Source organism: Aulonocara stuartgranti, assembly GCF_965226115.1.
Source record: "Aulonocara stuartgranti genome assembly, chromosome: 15".
In the NCBI taxonomy this organism is placed as follows: Eukaryota; Metazoa; Chordata; class Actinopteri; order Cichliformes; family Cichlidae; genus Aulonocara; species Aulonocara stuartgranti.
This window is the reverse complement of record NC_138951.1, coordinates 17481368-17499773: the sequence shown is the minus strand read 5'-3', so window position 1 is coordinate 17499773 and position 18406 is coordinate 17481368. Positions and strand designations below refer to the sequence as shown.

At 39.5% G+C, this 18406-nt stretch overlaps 1 protein-coding gene across 1 annotated transcript in view; it reads left to right on the top strand.

The window, feature by feature from the left end:
- ryr3 (ryanodine receptor 3) overlaps nucleotides 1-18406 on the top strand; it is a 115133-nt gene that overhangs the window by 33105 nt on the left and 63622 nt on the right. Inside the window, 12 exon segments of the mRNA XM_082506157.1 lie at nucleotides 1719-1818; nucleotides 2407-2500; nucleotides 3194-3268; nucleotides 5241-5397; nucleotides 7761-7925; nucleotides 10293-10414; nucleotides 10527-10707; nucleotides 11033-11168; nucleotides 13778-13873; nucleotides 15054-15172; nucleotides 16270-16403; nucleotides 16529-16770. Of these exon segments, the coding sequence (XP_082362283.1) occupies nucleotides 1719-1818; nucleotides 2407-2500; nucleotides 3194-3268; nucleotides 5241-5397; nucleotides 7761-7925; nucleotides 10293-10414; nucleotides 10527-10707; nucleotides 11033-11168; nucleotides 13778-13873; nucleotides 15054-15172; nucleotides 16270-16403; nucleotides 16529-16770 (1621 nt within the window).

Sequence of the window (18406 nt, the reverse complement as noted above, 5' to 3'; positions counted from 1 at the left end):
CTTTACTCCAGATTTCTCTCGTGAATGTGTACTGTTCTTCAAACAGTCAGATTACATCAGAGTCACTCTTGTGTTCCCGATACTCTGTGTATAATCTCTCGCTTTCTTTTGTGTGGTTTGCTTGTCAAATCTCACCTAGTTCAGATATTTTCTGCTGTTGTTTTGGAAGCTTTCTTATTTTACTGCCAGGTATTTATTTATTTTTTATTATTCTTTTTTTTTTTTTTTATATCTGAGGTGATTTGTCTTCCTCTAAACTCGAAAGACCAAATGCGCCGTATGCAAAGAAGAGTGGTTCTGTTTTGAAGATTATTTGCCCCACATAGCTGGAGTTATCTGCTTTGGTTCACCGTCTGCCTGAAAAGGTACTTTGGAAAGTTTCGTAGCACTCGGATAACCCTGATATCGGTCTCACTCCCACCAACTTTGGAGTGACAAGGCAATTCAGGAGGGAAACTCAAAAAACCTTCGTTTGCTATCTGAACTAGAAATCCGATTACTTGTGAATCCCCTCCCATGCCCCCTCCACCCCCATGCAGGTCCTTTTTAATAATGTTTTTTATGAAACGCATCCGCCTGACTGATGAGCTTTGAGTTAATGCTGTCTCCACTATGCAGAGCTATACACCTGACCTCAATTAACTTACATGGAAAAGAGAGGAGAGGGGGATTTGAGGAGAAACAGAGGAAGAGGCAGCGCGAGAAATGGCAAAAGTGAGGGACATTGACGTGCCTGGCATGGGAAAGTGACTTGCACTCTCTTCTAGTGGCCATACCAGTCCTTCGGGGAGGAAAATATGCAATTAAAGCAAATCTGCCAAAGATACTGTAAAGCCTGTACCTGCAGTAGCTTGTCGGAAATTCAGGTATTGAAGAATGGGACACCTCAGAAATGCAAAAGCAATCACTGCATTATTACTGTCATTCATTACATCACAGTGAATGTATTGCTGTCATTTAGGACAGGGGCATTTATGTCTTTTTATCAAGTCAGGGTGATTTTGTTGGATAAATGTGAGGATGATAAAAATTGTTTTTGAGAGAGACAGTGCATAGATGTTTTGACTTGGCATGTCTACTGTTACAGATTAAGACATTTTTAAATGACATGCTAGGACAAATACAGGCAAATGAAAGAAAACTCAATTGGTGCTCATATTATCGTATGATAGTATGATGTTTTCAGGGGAATTTCGTAAAGACTTGTTTTCATGTTGTAGAATATATTTTGGAACAATTAAAGGACTTCCTAATGGTGTTCTAGGGTGTGAGCATTGGCAGCTGCTAAACCCTTTTGCCTGTATTGTATGTGTTAGAAATCCTTGCATCAATGCTTACTTGGGTGTAGCTTAAAGCTAAACTCATATCGACTCTTCACTTTCATCTGAATGCAACCTACCAGGAGTAGGTGTTTTTCAAATGTATTTATTTTTTCTTTCTTTCTTAATTTTTAATCTCAAAGGAATTATTGCATTATCTGGGCATGTTACATGGAGCAGTGCCTTTGGCCTGCAGTGATAAAAGAGATTAAAACATGTCGTCCTTCTCATGAGAAGGACGACATGTTTTAATCTCTTTTCAACTCCAGGCGCTTGGACATCTTCCTCGTCTGTGCACTGTTGATAAATTGTGTTGTATGTCCCTGTTTTCCTGCTGCTAACACAGCTGGTTAACTCAAGGTCAACTGTTCCCCACGTAACTGTGCTTCTCTTTTCCAGCATCTCTCTATTTCCAATGGCAACTTTCACGTGGATGCCTCCTTCATGCAGACCCTGTGGAATGTCCAGCCTACCTGCTCATCAAGTAACATGGCAGTAGGTAAGCTTAAAAACCCCAACAACCATGTTAACATATCTTTGTGGGGACCAAAAATTGGAAGTTTACTATACTTGTGGGGACCAACAGGCCCTTATGGGGACAAAATCCCCGTCTCCACAAGTTTGAAGACATTTCTGAGACTCAAAATGTGATTTTTTTTTTTTTAGTGTCAGGGTTACAATTAGGTTAGGGTTAGGTTTAGACATTCATTTTTGATGCTTAATGTTAGGGTAAGCAGCTAAGGAAAGCATTATGTCAATTAGATGTCCCCACAAGGATGTGAAAACACAACTGTGTGTGTGTGTGTGTGTGTGTGTGTGTGTGTGTGTGTGTGTGTGTGTGTGTGTGTGTGTGTGTGTGTGTGTGTGTGTGTGTGTGTGTGTGTCTAAATAAAAAAATCTGTTTAATTTAAACTCACAATTTTAAGTTAATGTTTCAAAGAAAGTTCACCTTTTTATAATTTAAAAATTTATTATTTCCTGTCATCATTTTAATGTACTGATGGTGTTTGAAAAACAAAGCAGCCATATATTAGAATAAATGATTTCTTTTTCATGAATAAATGGAACTTTTTTTTTTGCCTTTTAGGTTTTTTAATTGGTGGACATGTGATGCGTCTCTGTCATGGGCATGATGAGAGCCTGACCATCCCTGGAGCAGACAAGAGTGAAGAGGAGCAGAGGTTAGTAATTTAATTAATTAAATTAATAAAATCTTTCAAACTAACCATTGGGGAAAATAGTTTTGAGGATGATTAATAATAAACTAAAAAAATGTTGTCACTTTTAAGCTTCACTTTTAAAACTGAAAAAAAGTTTTTGGTTTTTTGTCTTAAACTGTGAGGAAATACTGCAAACGTTTACACTTACCACATATGTTAAAGTTATAGGAGGAGTTCAAAATTTACTTTTCAATCCACTTTTTTGTGTTTGTTCTTTTGACGAAAATTCACCTGAGGCCTCTTTTTTTTTTTTTCTTTTTTTCTTTTTCAATCCAAACTCTTTCTGTTGTAATCCTGTGTGAAGGGTTACAAGGCTGTTATTTATTGAGAAGCACTGAAATAGCCTTCAACCCAACAGTTTTTTTTTTCTCCCTCCTGAGTCACTATCATAAAATATAAGAATCTCTTGTTTTCTGACCTGCACAGTAAGGTTTAAGCAGGAATAATCATATATATGGAGACACTGTGATATTTTTCTTGAGAACATCAAAATGTCTCCAAAAACAAATTAATCTGGAGCCAGATTTCCCTCGGGATCCAGTTCACAGAGGGTGTTTTTAGCTTTAACAGAAGCATACCATGTTGGACTGTTCATGTTGTTTCTGTCACTTAAATTACTTAACTGAGGCCCACATTTATTTCTTCTGCTTTTAGGATAGTTAACTATGAGGCTGGCAAGGGAGCATCAAGGGCCCGTTCACTGTGGAGAGTGGAGCCACTGAGGATCAGGTAACATCTGACTCAAAAACACAAATAAAATAAATAATATATGTTTATCTCAGAAATTACACAAAGGGATTGTTTTATTTGAGTGGGATATAAAAGAACATGAAAAAATTACATATTATTATCTAAACTGGATGAGGTGAGAAGTGGTCGGCCTAAAAAAATTACCTACAGTAAATAAACAGTATCTGAAAGTTATGTCCTTAAGTAACTGGACACAAACAGGGGACACAGGACTTAAAATCAATACGGCCGTTCAGTTAATCCTTCTACTGTTCACTAACGGTTCTTCACAAATGGTCTCAGTGGAAAGGCAGCTGTCACAAAGCCATTCTTAATGATGGAAATGGGGAGAAATTACTTTGCCAAATTACACAATAATTAGAATAACAATCAGTAACAGAATGTCTTAAGGGGTGATTATTCCAAATTTTGCATTTTTAGTTCAATTTGTCATCAGTTATGGTCAGGAGAGAGGCACAAAGTGTGTCTCTACAGCCATGTGTAGCCATAGCGGAGGTTTGGTCATGGTTTAGAGTTTGCATTTCAGCCAGTTGTTTTGGGGATCTTGTCAAAATTAATGGAATTATGAATGCAGAAATGTACAGTACCATCTGGAAAGCATTGGATTGGCAGCTTTTCAGCATGACTGTAATGCCAAACACACTGTCAATGTAGGAAAAGCATACTTGGATTAAAGACTCACAAACACACATGGATTGGCCTCCCCTGAGCCTAGATCTTAACATTTTTGAAGCAGTGTGGGATCATCTTGAGCGGGGGGGGGGAGGACATCAGTGTAGTGCAAACTCTGTTTCTCCATTATATACTATATTCCTATTGAGGTTTCCTTAGGTTTCAATAAATGACTACAAATATTTCCCTTTATTTAACAAAATACAAAGAAATTGTGGGAGGCTATAGGTTCCCAGGTTATATATAAACTTCATCTATCTCTTCTCCGAGCTGTCAGTACCAATTAACTGGCAGAGTTTCCAGAATTCGAGGCTCTGTTTACCACCCGCTTTGAACTACCTCTCTTCTATCACCGTCCCCCTTTCTCTCACATTTTCCTTTAACTGGCCACCCACGCAATTTTTCACCAGTTACATCGGCTGCCAGCTCTCACTGGGAATTCCTGTCAGACTCGGTACACTTTCAAAGTGCCACAGGTGCGACTATTAAGGCTCATGTCTCTACTTTTGACTTAAGGGAGAATTGTGAACAATGTTTCCCAAATTGCATCATCTGTAGAGAGAAACTGGAGCTGCTCTGAAGTTGATATGTGAAATCATTTTAGTTGGTAGTGCAATTCAAGGTTGTTTTTTACATGCATTTGAACATTCTTTTAAATAGGAAGAAGGGAAATATGGTAAATCCTACATTACTGGTGCAATATTCATTTCCTAGAATGAAGTCAGCTTTGTATTTTCAGAATAGTTTGGGCAATTTACGCAAATAACTCAGTTGTCTAGAGCACTTAGATCTAAATATTGTGCCTGCAGAGTCTGTGTTAATATAACGTGTTTTGTTTTGTTTTTTCTGCAAAGAAAACCTGGCAAAAATAATTTAAAAACTTCTTTTCAAATATTAAATTATGTCGACAGTCTCAATTTAGAGTACCTGTTACCTGTTATTGCAACAAAAGAATCAAATCAACCCCCCGTTGGTTCCATGGTGGGGAAAAAATAGAAAATGCTGAGAAAGTTTTTTTTTTTTCTAGCGATTACTCAATGGAGGTGGATGTGAGAATGAACACATGTGGGTGGGTGAATTCACTACTAGCCTGGAGGCTATATTCAGCAAGCTTCACCTAATGCAAACAGTCCATCTCCTGACGTGTGCTGCATGTGAGAAAAAGCATTTTCCAAGCCTGACTCTCCTTATGCTGTGAAAACAATCACAGATGACCAAGTCTAGAAATTTCAGGGCAATGTTGCACTCAAAGCTTGTGACACCAGTTCTCTGTGTTTAGCTGGAGTGGTAGCCACATCCGGTGGGGCCAGCCCTTCCGACTACGCCATCTCTCTACTGGCCATTATCTTGCTCTGACTGAAGACCGTGGACTGGTTCTGCAGGACAGAGTGAAGTCTGACACCACGGCCACTGCTTTCTGCTTTAGGGCCTCCAAGGTCAGTGCTCTGTTTGCCTGTATAAACATACTTTTTCACAACACTGTAAATTATTTTCTCCCTTCCTGATTTAGTATTTTTTTTTGTGTCTTTCTCACACTTAAATGTGGGAAAAAAGCTATCAAAATATATCTGGCTCTGTACGAAATAGTAATTGCACCCTTTGTTAAATCTCAAATTAAATGTGATTAACTACTTTTTTTGGTTTTGTTTTGTAGAAAGCAAAGTTTAATTTCCCTATCAGACCTGTTGATTCAAGAAATCACTTAAACAGACTCACAAAGCGAAGTAGAGTTAAAGATCTGAAAATGCAACACATCCTGTCACAATCTAAAGAAACTAAGAAACAAAGTCACTGACATCTATCAGTCTAGAAGGGGTTTCAAAGCCACTTCTAAGGCTTTGGGACTCCAGCGAACCATGGCTAGAGAGGCATTATCCACAAATGGATAAAACTTAGAACAACCTTGCCAGGAGTGGCCCGCCTACCAAAATTAATCCAAGAGCTCATCAACGACTCATCCAGGAGGTTACACAAGAGCCCAAAATAACATCTAATGAACTGCAGGCCTCACTTGCCTCTATTAAGGTGATTCTTATGATTCAGAAATAAGAAAGCGACTGTACAAAAACATCTTGATGTGCAAAAAGTTTAGGGAACAATTTTTTTTATTTTATTTTTTTATTTAACATAGGGCCACGTAGGTTTGAATAACTACCTTAAGTAATAAAATCATAATTTAAAAACTCTCGTTTGTATTTACTCTGGTTATCTTTGTCTAATATTTAAATTTCCTTGATGATCGGAAACTTTAAAGTATCACAAATATGCAAAATCAGGAAGGGGGCAAATACTTTTTCACAACACTGTATACTATCTGTTTTAAAGCTAACTCTTATGTGCGCTTTGAGCAAGGCAGTTACAAGATCTGGAAGCCGTTCTGGGGGGTTGATGTAAATAAATGTTGTTAGTTAACTAACCTCATTAAAAGAGGACTCAAAATATCTCACCCTGACTACTTCATCAACAACTCCCAAAGCGAGTCTGTAAGCCCTTAATGAGCTCATGCCATTCCACTATAAAATAACCTTTTCATAGCTGCTGAGTTGACAACACTGTAAACGTTGGAGCAGGCAGTCATGTTGTCCATGTGCAATTGCAGCTGGTTTGCATATACTGTAGCTGTTTTCAATTAGGGAGAAAAAAAAAATTCACCCTCACCGCTGCAATATTAAAAATAATTATGATGCACTGATAGTGTTTTTCTTTTAGATACATACTTTGTAATCTCTTATTTGCCTTTAGTCATTTCTTTCCTGCAGTTGCACATCCATTTTTCTCCCACTCTCACTCTGTTGAACTCTGAGGGTTTGTGCGGCTCTCATTTGATAGCATGTAGTCCAAAAATAATGACTTGACGCTGGATATTACCACGAGAGAGGAGCACACGGTTTACTTGAAACAGTAATGGAAAGTCTTTTATTTATTCCCATGAATTTGGTACACACTGTTGTGTAAGTTGTGCAGTAGAAGGTAGCACAGGAGTGTGATAAAACTACAGGTTGTGTATTTTTTCTTTCTGTTGAGCTGTGATTTTTTTTATTTTTTTTTTAACCACACCCAATAGGAGAAAAGACTAAATTTAGATGTATTTTTGTGCTGAACCTCCCTTACCTGAAGAGATCCAGCCTTTTTTTTGGGGGGGGGGGGGGGGATTTACTGTTTTTATATGTGAACAATCCAAAATTATTATCCTTTGTTAAAATCGCTACAACCACATAAAGTGCACACTGAGTCACCTTCACAGAGCTCCATTTGTTCCCATGGATATCCCTTTATCCCCAGTGGATGCAGTGTAAAAATCCCTCTGACTCGCATCACTTCAAAGTCTTTTTCTATCGTACTCCTGGCAATGCAGCAAAACATTGCTCTTACTTAGAACTCATGTTTCTTTAGAAGAATATAGATTGTTTAATAACCCTCTTATTCTCCATCCCTTATCCACACCCCCTGCGCCTGCTATTTCCTGTATCTGGAAAGGTCAAAGCTTCGCCATGTTGAACATTGGCTTTAATATGTTTCTCGCTACTTGCTGTCGACTGCAATCAGTGGCATCGCTCCATCTCTGCTGTGCCAGAAATGTAGCAGAGCTAATGAGGCCGGCAGCAACCTCCTGGCAGGCCAATGAATGCATTCTCCGCAATCGGCATCTCTGATTACCATCTAATCACAATACATCTTCATTTGTCACATTTCCAGGCTTATATATATGCATGCCCGTGAGTGTGTGTGTGTGTGTGTGTGTGAGTGATTTTATTTCTGTCTGAGTCTCTTTGCTAATCTGTGTATGTTCCTGCTACAGGAAAAGGGAGATACTGGCCCAAAGAGGGACATTGATGGCATGGGCGTGCCAGAGATCAAGTACGGAGACTCTGTGTGCTTCATCATGCATGTGGCAACAGGACTGTGGCTGTCCTACCAGGCGCCAGATGCCAAATCATCTCGTCTTGGTCCCCTAAAAAGAAGGGTAAATGCATTTTTTTTTTCTTTCTTTTAAAACTTGGATTTGGACTTGAATAAAATCAGCCTTCTGGGATTTTCTTACCTAGATGATTGAGTATGCATCAATAGACTTTGCAGTAACTTTTACTAATGTAGCTGGGATTTAGATGGGACCATTCAATGAACAGTTTAATTTTGCCTGTTTGATGAAAATAAATTGACCAGGGCTCTGTCCCTGCAGGACTGTCACAGCAAAACAATACATAAAATACACGTTGTTTATGTTTATTTAGATGAATCAAATTAGAAGCTGAATAGATCTTCTTCACACTTATTCAGACCCTTCATAGGGTATAATTACAGTGTATATTTAAGATACAGGTAATTATGGTCCCATTCCATTAAGTGCAACACCAGCAGCTATGCCCACCTGAATTGAACATGACCATAACAAATATTAATTATTACATCTCTCTTCATGCTGAATGTCAAAATAACTGCTATGAAAATAGCCAGGTAATCTGTTTTTTATTGGTCAAGGACAAACTTTTAATAAGTTTGCACCAAATTCTCTTCAACCTCCATATGCACAGCGCACTGTACTGTCGTTAGTCACTTGATTATATTTCACATGACCAATAAACAAAAGAAGTACTGCTGACCGGCCCCAGGTTTCCTGTGTGTTTATGCTAAAATGACTTTATTGGAAAAAATACTCCATCTCAGCATATTGTACACTAAAGTAATCAAGGTAGTATAATGAAGTTCTTGAGCAGAGCACTTCTGCTACTGACCCCTTCATCTGCTCCAACTAATAATATATAAGCCAGTCGATACTTTACTCCAATGGTGCAAATTAAGCAGAAAAGAAGGGGACTGGACTTCACAAAGTACAACAACTTCTTTTTTTAAGCTCCTCAGACTACCATGATGTGGATGACTGAGAACCTACACAGAGAAATTAGGAAGTAACTCACAGGCAGTAAAACTCTGGGTTTGTTGCAGTTGTCCACTTTGCATGGTTGGATAAGCACCTATTTTGGGGTTGTTGTTTTTCTTTCTTTTTTATGGTTAGCATGAGTAAACAACTGCTCCAGGAATAATTACGAATAATTTATTGCACAGCACATACTGTAGTGATACAAATATGCAACATATATAGCTGCCATCTGTTTACAACATGACCATAAATGCCTGCCATTCCTCGAAGCCAATGAGTGCATACGCAAATAACACACAGTCAGAGCAGTGGGCTATATGGCTGGCCTTCCAAACACCCAACCAACTCAGGTCAAATGTTTTTCTTTTGGAACTGAAAACAATGTTTGCGGATGACACAACCCAGAAGAGCTAACTGATCAGGCTAGGAATCCGCAGTCTATTTACACCTATAGGCCAGTGGACTCTTTCAATGATGAGCAGGTACACATCCTGGACAGAGAGGAACGCTGGTTTGAGCGGTGAGTCAAGGAGGCCATCGAGGAGGACACATCTTTCACCATCTTACAGTGTTGTGATTGGAGCCATTCCCCAACTCTCTGTGACTGGTCATGACAATATGCATATTTATGATCATGAAACTGACCCCACAGCCCATTGTTAGTCAATGGTGCTAGTGTCAATCATTATGCAAATGTACTGTTTATAAGGTTGGGGAAACCTGCAGTCAGCTGAGACTGAAAAAGTCATATGAATGAGTGACAAAATAGAAAACACGACATCCAGATGAACAGAATCATCTTTTTTGGGATTTCCTTACCTGGATGATTGAGCATGCATTAAAAATGTTAGCCTTGGATACATCAGATGTGGTCACCCACACTCCACTCCCATCTTTTCTGCAGACACACAGAGAGTGCACATGAGGCTGAAACCCATTTAAACGTGATAATTGGCCACGTGGAGGGTGACAGTTAGTTTTGGGTGAGACAGAAGGATTAGGGTGGCATATAAACACTGCTTATCGCCGGGCGTTTGTCCAGGGACATCAAATACCACGTCGTGCTGGCGCCAGGCAGACCTTGCAGCCTTGGCCGCATGCCAAACCACCAGACGTGTTGGAGGTGACGGGTGGTGGGTTTACACTTAAATCCTCCCCCCACCCCCCCTGTCTTTTTTAATTAGGCTGCTTGATTACAGTAAGTCAGATTTCACTGAGCATCGGTGTTGTAAACTCACTAGCCATAGAAGACTGGCACATCACAAAAAGTGATTACATATATGCTTTTCGTTCTTACACCTGTTTATTTTAGGTTTTATTTTAGAATATTTGAGATATTACACAGATTCGTTTTCAAAAGTCTGACAGGACAGAAGTTTCCAGCAGGTTACTGGCATCTTGTTGCATCCTAGTTTAAAAAATTAATATTCACATCTGTGTTTGTCCTGCTAGGCCTGCCTACATTCTGAGGGCCACATGGATGACGGGCTCATCCTCCAGCGCTGTCAACATGAGGAGTCTCGGGCTGCACGCATCATCCGTAACACCACGTTCCTCTTTACCAACTTCATCAAGTAATTCTAGGAGGGTCCTCTTTGCTTCTAGCAAAAACTCCACACTAAATTTTTGTAAAATGTTACACATTGATCCACCCTCTCTGTCTTTTCTGCCTTTTTTTCCTCCCAGAGCTTTGGACAGCATTGCAGCAGGAGAGTCTACAGCAGTGGCCGGTTACGTTGAAGAGGTGCTACAGACACTGAATGATTTGATTGAGTACTTTAAGCAGCCCGATTCTGAGCTGGAGCATGAAGAGAAGCAGTGTCTTCTCCGTTCACTCATCAAACGTCAGGACCTCTTCAAAGAGGAGGTGAGAGTGGGTGGTGTGATTAATTTCTATGCAAAAAGAAAACCTCTCATACACTGATGTTTCTCATTTAGATGATGCTATGCAGGAAGTGTTTTTTTTTTTTTTTTTTTTGTGTGTGTGTGTGTGTGGGGGGAAAAAGTGGTTAAAACCTTAGGTTCTTAAATGAATGTATGTTTCGACTTTGGTTACATAAATTTAATGTATTTTAATGAGTCCCTATTAATCTTTCATCATCTGTATTTGTTTAACTCCTTGCTATTCAGTTATTATCAATTCTTGTAAAAGAATACACAATAATTATGTGTATATCTTTTATTTTTCTCAGGGTATGCTGAGTCTTCTGTCCAAATGCATTGATCGAATGAACCTGTACGACAGTGCAGCCCACTTCGGGGAGGTGGCTGGGGAGGAAGCTGGCGCAGCGTGGAAGGACATTCTCAACCTGCTTTATGAACTCTTAGGTAAACAGTTGAGTGATGGATCACATGAAATATCCACATCGTTTGTTTTTTTCTTCTTTTTTTTTTAAAAACACTGTCAGCTGTTGGTTCAGGGTAGACGTGTAGTATTTATCTTCCTTCAGTGTCTTCATTGACTGAATTTGCCTTCTCTTCTATGTTTCTCATCTCACTAACCCCCCACCCCTTATTTCCTGTATTCCATATTGTAGCTTTTAGATCATCCTTAATGCCTCATTTCTTTCCTTCCTTTCCTTCGCTTCCCACCTTCTTTATTTTATCTTTTTTCTACTCCCTTCTGTCTTCACTTCCTCACTTTTTTTGTTGTTCACATTCTCACTCCACATCTGGAGTTAGCAGCTGGTCGCATCATTTAATTGACACTTAATGTCATTCTTTTCCTTCCTTCCTTCCTTCCTTCATTCAACATTTGCAGTTCAAAGCTGGTCACAGCACTTACATGACATTTGCAGTCTTACTGTCTGCCTTCGCTTTCATCTAGGTCACGAGTGTTTTGAAAGCAGTGTAGATATAATCATAGAGCATCGAGCTGAATATTTGAAGGCAAAATGGCATCGTTAACAAAATGCCAGCCATCGCAGGTGTTGGCATTATCTGATTCTCTCGGGGCCTCACACTGACCCTGAAAAGTTTTATTTCAGACCGCTTTCTCTTGGGTACTTTGTTTTCCTGTCATTGGAGTTTTCCCATCAACTGCTTCCACTTGGCTCACCTTGACTGCCTTTGTAATCATCACCACCTCCCCTACATGTACTTCCTCACATTACACACAAACACACGTGCTCAAAACCCACAAATACACTCCTCTGAGTACACTCTAGCCATCCCCACAGAGAGGTCACCCTCAGGATGGCGTAGCAGATTTTGCATGATGAATTGTGTCGGGGCCTTGTTTGTTCTGACCTTCTCTCTCTTATTGGTCTGTTATCTGTCCAAGTAGGCAGTGTGCTTGTTAAATGATGAGATTATGGACATCAATATCACCCCAAGCAGGAATTTTCCATGAGCCTCACTGTATTATACTATTGATGATCTTTACAAACTCGTATGAAGAGAGGGATTTCATTTGCAAAAATTAAGTCTACATGTCATCAGCTGTAATCTGATGAAAATGTCAATTTAATTAGCTTATTTGAGGCTAAATTAGCATGCATTTCTGCTACCCAGATATCCTGGCTGGAAGCCCTAAAAAGTCACGATCCCCAGAAGTTAAGTCAGGCTGTGTATTAACGATAAACATAAAAACATCCCACCACTATTTACAATGGCCACCTGTTGTAGAGATTTTTACTAGTGTGGAGACATTACTCAACTTAAGCAGGTAAAGTTTGCCCAGTTTTCCTAGAGTTATAGATGTGCAACCTCCTCTACTGTGTGTCTACACCAAGCTACATTCCAAAATGCAGATGTAAGTCTAACATCTGAAATACCGATGTTCTAATTGGCTGGTTTGCATTATTCTAGACTTTAGTGGGTATTTATAATACACAAGATGCAAGATGTACAGTAATTATGCACATTTCTTGATTCACTCCTCTTTTTTATATTTTGCTAGGAAATGGGTATAGCAGCTTATTGAAACATGTCTAAAAATATGTGGAAATACATTATTTAGGGGAAAAACAGAGTTTGTGCAATTCTAATGAGCTTGAAATGCAATATTTGGTGTGACCGCTTTTATTCTTTAACACAGCCTTCTACTCTTGAAGCAGTCTTCGTGATTAGCTCTCCAGATGTCTTGAAGGAGGCACACATTCTAATGTCCTGTGTGCAAAAACTGAATAATATTAAAATGGATAAACACATTAATAAAATAAATATGGCTGCTTTGTCACATTTATTTTCTGACTGAACAATCTACTTTTTTCCTTGTTTGTTATTTATTTCTTTAATGAGATAAAATTGTTCTTGGACTCAGTGGGACAAATCGTTTCACTTTAAATTGATGTCTTCATTAAAGCCTTAGCAATATTACAGTATATCTTAATACACTGTATGATTATGTAACCATGGTTTAAAGCCTGTAGTCTGTGCAGCCCCAGGTTCTCCTGCCTGTCTTTGACCTTTGAATTTTACATTCACATCAGTCACAGTGAATATCCTTGCCCTCGACTCAAACTGTGGATCTAGCCATGTGTTCATTTTGAACTATAGCTTGGCTGAGAGCGCAGAATTAAAGGAGATTAGACACCCATCAGTATTCCTTCGGCACAGAGTGCTGTTAAAGTGTTTCACAGACATTATCCGTCTGCTGTCCCAGAATCTAAATGGTGAGAAATGAGACAGTATATTGATAAAGAGGCTTCTTAATGTCACCCACCGGTGTAGAGGATGGTACAAGAGAATACACCTCAACTTTTTATGGGGGATAGAGGTCTTGGTTTAATAGTGCCTTTACAATTTTTCTCATGTATTTTCTATTCAGATTTAATGAGTTTTCATATGCACATATGTCATATCAGGAAAACCTGACGCTTATTCATTAGTCAAAGTCAAATTGTTTGCAGTATCCACTCACCTGATATTCTGCTGCTGGAATGCACTTTTATAATATTAATATTTTATTTTTGAAATCTTTGTTGTTTGTTAAGCTGCACTGATTCGTGGAAACCGGAACAACTGTACCCAGTTTTCCCGAAAATTGGACTGGTTGGTCAGCAAACTGGAAAGACTGGAGTCTTCATCAGGTATGATGAGAAACTTTCAGTGGAAAAATTGAGGAGAGGAAAAAAACTAAAACGATTAAAGATTTTTGATAGGCGCAAAGGACAAAAATGTGCTATCAATAGGGATGGGTATCGTTTAGGTTTTATCCGATACCGGTGCCAAACCGGTACTTTTGAAACGGTGCCGGTGCTTAAACGGTGCTCGAACCGGTGCTTAAAGAATGAAGAACACAAACTTTGTCCAAAAACCTCTCATGTTTAGCTGGTTTTTTTGTAAAAAGATAACAATGTTGGTCTTCTCTGCAGCTATGGGGCATTTATGGTATCACTCTTGGCTGGAAGCAGTGCTTAAACAATGGAAAAACACAAACTTTGTCCTAAAACCTCTCAGCTGTTTTCCACTTTTTCTTTGGGCATTTTAGCCTTTTTGGCCAGGGTGAAGGGAGCATCTGCCATCAAACAAGAAGACAGCTGCATGTAGCTATGATGATGTTTGCTAGTTCACCTTACATGCATTAATGTAATAACGTGGTTAGCCTACTGAACGTAAATTACACACGAACAACATTAAGCTACTCACGCAGAGAAGAACGGCTGCTGCTGCATCATCATCCGTCATCATTTCTGCTACACTGGCAGGGCTAGGGGCCAGGACTCTCCTCTTCGGGTTCATGTTGCTAACTCCTGGTCCGATAACAGGCACCACACCCGCAGTAGATGTGCAGGGTGTGAGGTCTTGCAGCAAGCTATCAAATACGGCGCATTTCTAGGCTTTTAAAAAAACGCTATGCGTCGCCAGGTGTTTCATCAGATTCGAGGTGTTACCTCCTTTGACAGTATCAGCTTAAAGCACTTAAAGCACCCAGCAGGCTGCTGGGTTTGCATCTTTTGCTGTGAAGTACAGCCAGACTTTTGACCGCTTCGCCTTGGGCGTTTTTAATCTGTAGCTCTGCTCTAAAAGAACGTACGTACCTGGACCCGCCTACTATCCTCGGAAAGGTAAAATGATTGGCTAGAATCCAAAGTGTATGACATCTCAGAGAAAAAAAGCACCGAAATAAAGCACTGAAATGTGCACTGCTTTTCGGTCTGGTTACTACAGTTTGTGTCAGATACTGGTACCCATCCCTAGCTATCAATGTTGGGATGTGGTCTAAATGTTTCTTTTGTTAAATGACAAACATTTTGTGTAACTCTATAGGTATTCTGGAAGTCCTCCACTGTATCTTGGTAGAAAGCCCAGAAGCTCTGAACATTATCCAGAAAGGTCACATTAAATCCATCGTCTCTCTGCTCTACAAGCATGGACGCAACCACAAGGTAAGCAGAAATATTAGACTAGAAAAGGTACAAGAAAGGAGCTTTTTGTGCCAATGCCAGTCTAGTGCCATATCTTCTAATTTTAGAGAAAACAACCTGGCTTCACACCAAACATTTCACAGGTTCTTCCTTTGTCCATGCTCCTCGTGGAGTATAGACAATTCACCTTGGCAGTTTTCACAATGCTCTTGCTGGTAGACAGACAGACTGCTTTGGTTTTATGCCTTGGCAGAGGATTTCTTGAAGTCAGAGTTGAGTTAGGATTGCCAATGCATACTTAGAATCATCAATCACCACTAAAAATGCAGAAGTGTGGTTTGATTTCCCCTATATAAGGTTTTTACATGATAAGTTTATATTTCTACAGCTACCGCTTCTTTAATGGGTCAATCCGGAAGTGCCAACACAATCATTGTCTCTGGTTTTTCTCAGAGCAATCAACAAATGCTGTTCGAATTTGCATCATGAAAACACTTGGCTAAGAAAAATACTCCACTGTGTCAGTGCAAAAACACAACTGGCTCAGTCGTTGTCACATTTTGGCTGTTGGTTGGTCCTTTGCGAGCAGAGGTGGGAGACATCTTTCCTCGTTGTGGTCTAGTCCAAATTGGGATCAACTTTGGTGCCAGTTGCTCTGTTTTTTTTTTTTTTAAACACAAACACTAAACACTAAAGACATTTAATTGGATTATAAAGCCTCAACAACTGTTAAAAAAAATTAAGCTGTCAAACTGGGTTTTAAAAACTGTACTAAAATCTTTATCATGGTTTCATTTGTTCCAGCCGAGTGATGTGTATACAGTGTTTAAATGTCAGTTTCCTAATATTTACACTGTCACTTGTTAGAAGACATCAAAGAGCTTTCTTGTAAACAGCAGTTGCTGATCATGAATGGCAGGTGGAGGACGATAGTTCTGCTTGAAGGCCCTCTTGCGCACTGTGAATGTGCTCCAAGCATCACAGCTTGAAGAGAATCTGTCTGAATAACTAATCATTTCCTCTCGGAGCATGTGAAACGCTGACACATTGTGGATGTGTGACATATTTTCACACAAAAAGGAAAAAGTGTCTGACACAAGTGTCTTTTTCTCTGTCAGATCCTGGATGTCCTTTGTTCCCTCTGTGTATGCAATGGAGTGGCAGTGAGAACCAATCAGAATCTGATCTGTGACAACCTCCTTCCCAATAGGGACCTGCTGCTTCAGACTCGATTGGTCAATGATGTTCAGAGGTAGAGAATTAAAGTATTGCACCGCTGCTGGATCCAGTAGCCCCAGTATACACAGCTGATTAAAGAGTGGAAATTTGGAGTGACGATTTCAATCCAGTGTTGACTTTCCCTGTTTTCATTTCCAGTATGAGACCAAATATCTTCCTGGGCATAGCTGAAGGTTCAGCTCAGTATAAGAAGTGGTATTATGAGCTGGTCATTGACCAAGTGGACCACTTTGTAACCAATGAGCCGACCCACCTGAGGGTAGGCTGGGCCAACACTAAAGGATATGCTCCATACCCTGGTGGAGGAGAAGGGTGGGGAGGCAATGGTGTTGGAGATGACCTGTACTCTTACAGCTTTGATGGACTGCATCTCTGGTCAGGTGAGCATCTTAATTTAATATTTCACTGCTGGTAGATCTCATATGTGGTTGAAATTCAAAACCCATGTATGTAAGAAAATATAGAGATAATGTATATTTAGTCTAGATGCATACAATCTTAAGGTTCAATGCTGTTTTTATCCTACGTTTAATCTACCTGACAACAAACAGTTTATGCACTGATCTGGATGATTCATAGTGAGTCAAGGTATCACATCAGTTTGAGAATGAAAATAGGCAGTATGCACAAAAAAGGTTTTTATCTCACGTAGTGTGTCATAATGGACAAAAACCAACAGTGCATCTTGGATAACTGATGACCTCCTGACAGAAAAGCTATCATACTGAAGCTGAAGAGAGGCTGAATCTGTGCAGTGGTTAACTATAAATACAAAACAAGAATGATGTTGTTGTGTAGGTCTGTGGAACTGTGAAATTGAGTAACCAGATAGCCATTATCACTGATTGGGTTTCCATTGTCTGGTTCTATTCTTTTCCTGGAAACTGCTAGGCAGTGTCTTCTTTCAGACATCACACATGCCATAAAAGAGATATCACATGACTGACTCTTGTGTCCTCAGTTCAAAACAAGGTGTGTTGAATACAGAGTTTATAACTTGTAAACTCTATATTTACCCAACATATTTTCCCCCAACCCCTTTCCCCTAAACATCAAACTAAGAGGAAATGATACAGTAATTACAAGGTAATGTTTTTACAGCTTGCCTCCAACAATGAAAGTATTACATGAAAACATAAAAAAAAACCCCACTTAAATTAACATTTTAATGAGTCTACATTTAAGCAGTTTTTTTGGTAGGCACTACACCAGGGTGGGCAACTCCAGGCTTCGAGGGCCAGTGTCCTGCTAGTTTTAGATATGACTCTGGGTCAACACACCTGAATCAAATGATTAGTTCATTACCGGCACTCGAGGTCTGGAGTTGCCTACCCCTGCACTACTCCCTGTCACTAGAGTCACTAATGAAACTAACAGCACTAGAATTCAATGAAGTAATGCTACAGACTCAGTGAAGTCAACCACATTGAGAAACTTCAGAGATCTGTGTCTGAATCATGTTATTTTGTTTATTTCATTTTTCTTTTAAGATCTTGTGGTTCGGACTGAGATGATTAGCGGTCTGGATCTGGCCCATTGGCCTTATTCTGTCCATGTGTCGTGTAATTACTAGGAACCATGCGCAGTCAAAGACAGTCTTACTGCAAAAAGGCAAATTTGATGGCCCTGGAAAGCTGGAAAAAGCACAGTCTAGCTTTTAACTTGCTCTGTTATCTCGTCTTTATATAATATAAACTTTTAAATTTGTTCCATGCTACTCTGCACTACTGCAGTTAGGTAACTCCAAGTTTGTGGAATTAAAAAAGGGTTATTGAAGGACTTTGCCCTGACAGAACCTTTTGTGAATAATGCAGGAGCCTGCTGTCCCCTCTTTACTTTGCTTTTTTATCTTTGGGACACTGATATAAAATTCCACTTTCCAACCTTTACCTGTTAGACTTCTCTTTTACATCTTCTGAAAAGCCTTGCAACGTCTCGAATGATTTTGATATGCATGCCGTACATATTCAGTTTGCATTCAAACGGAAAGCGCCAGCTGATTGCAGTTTTTTTTTT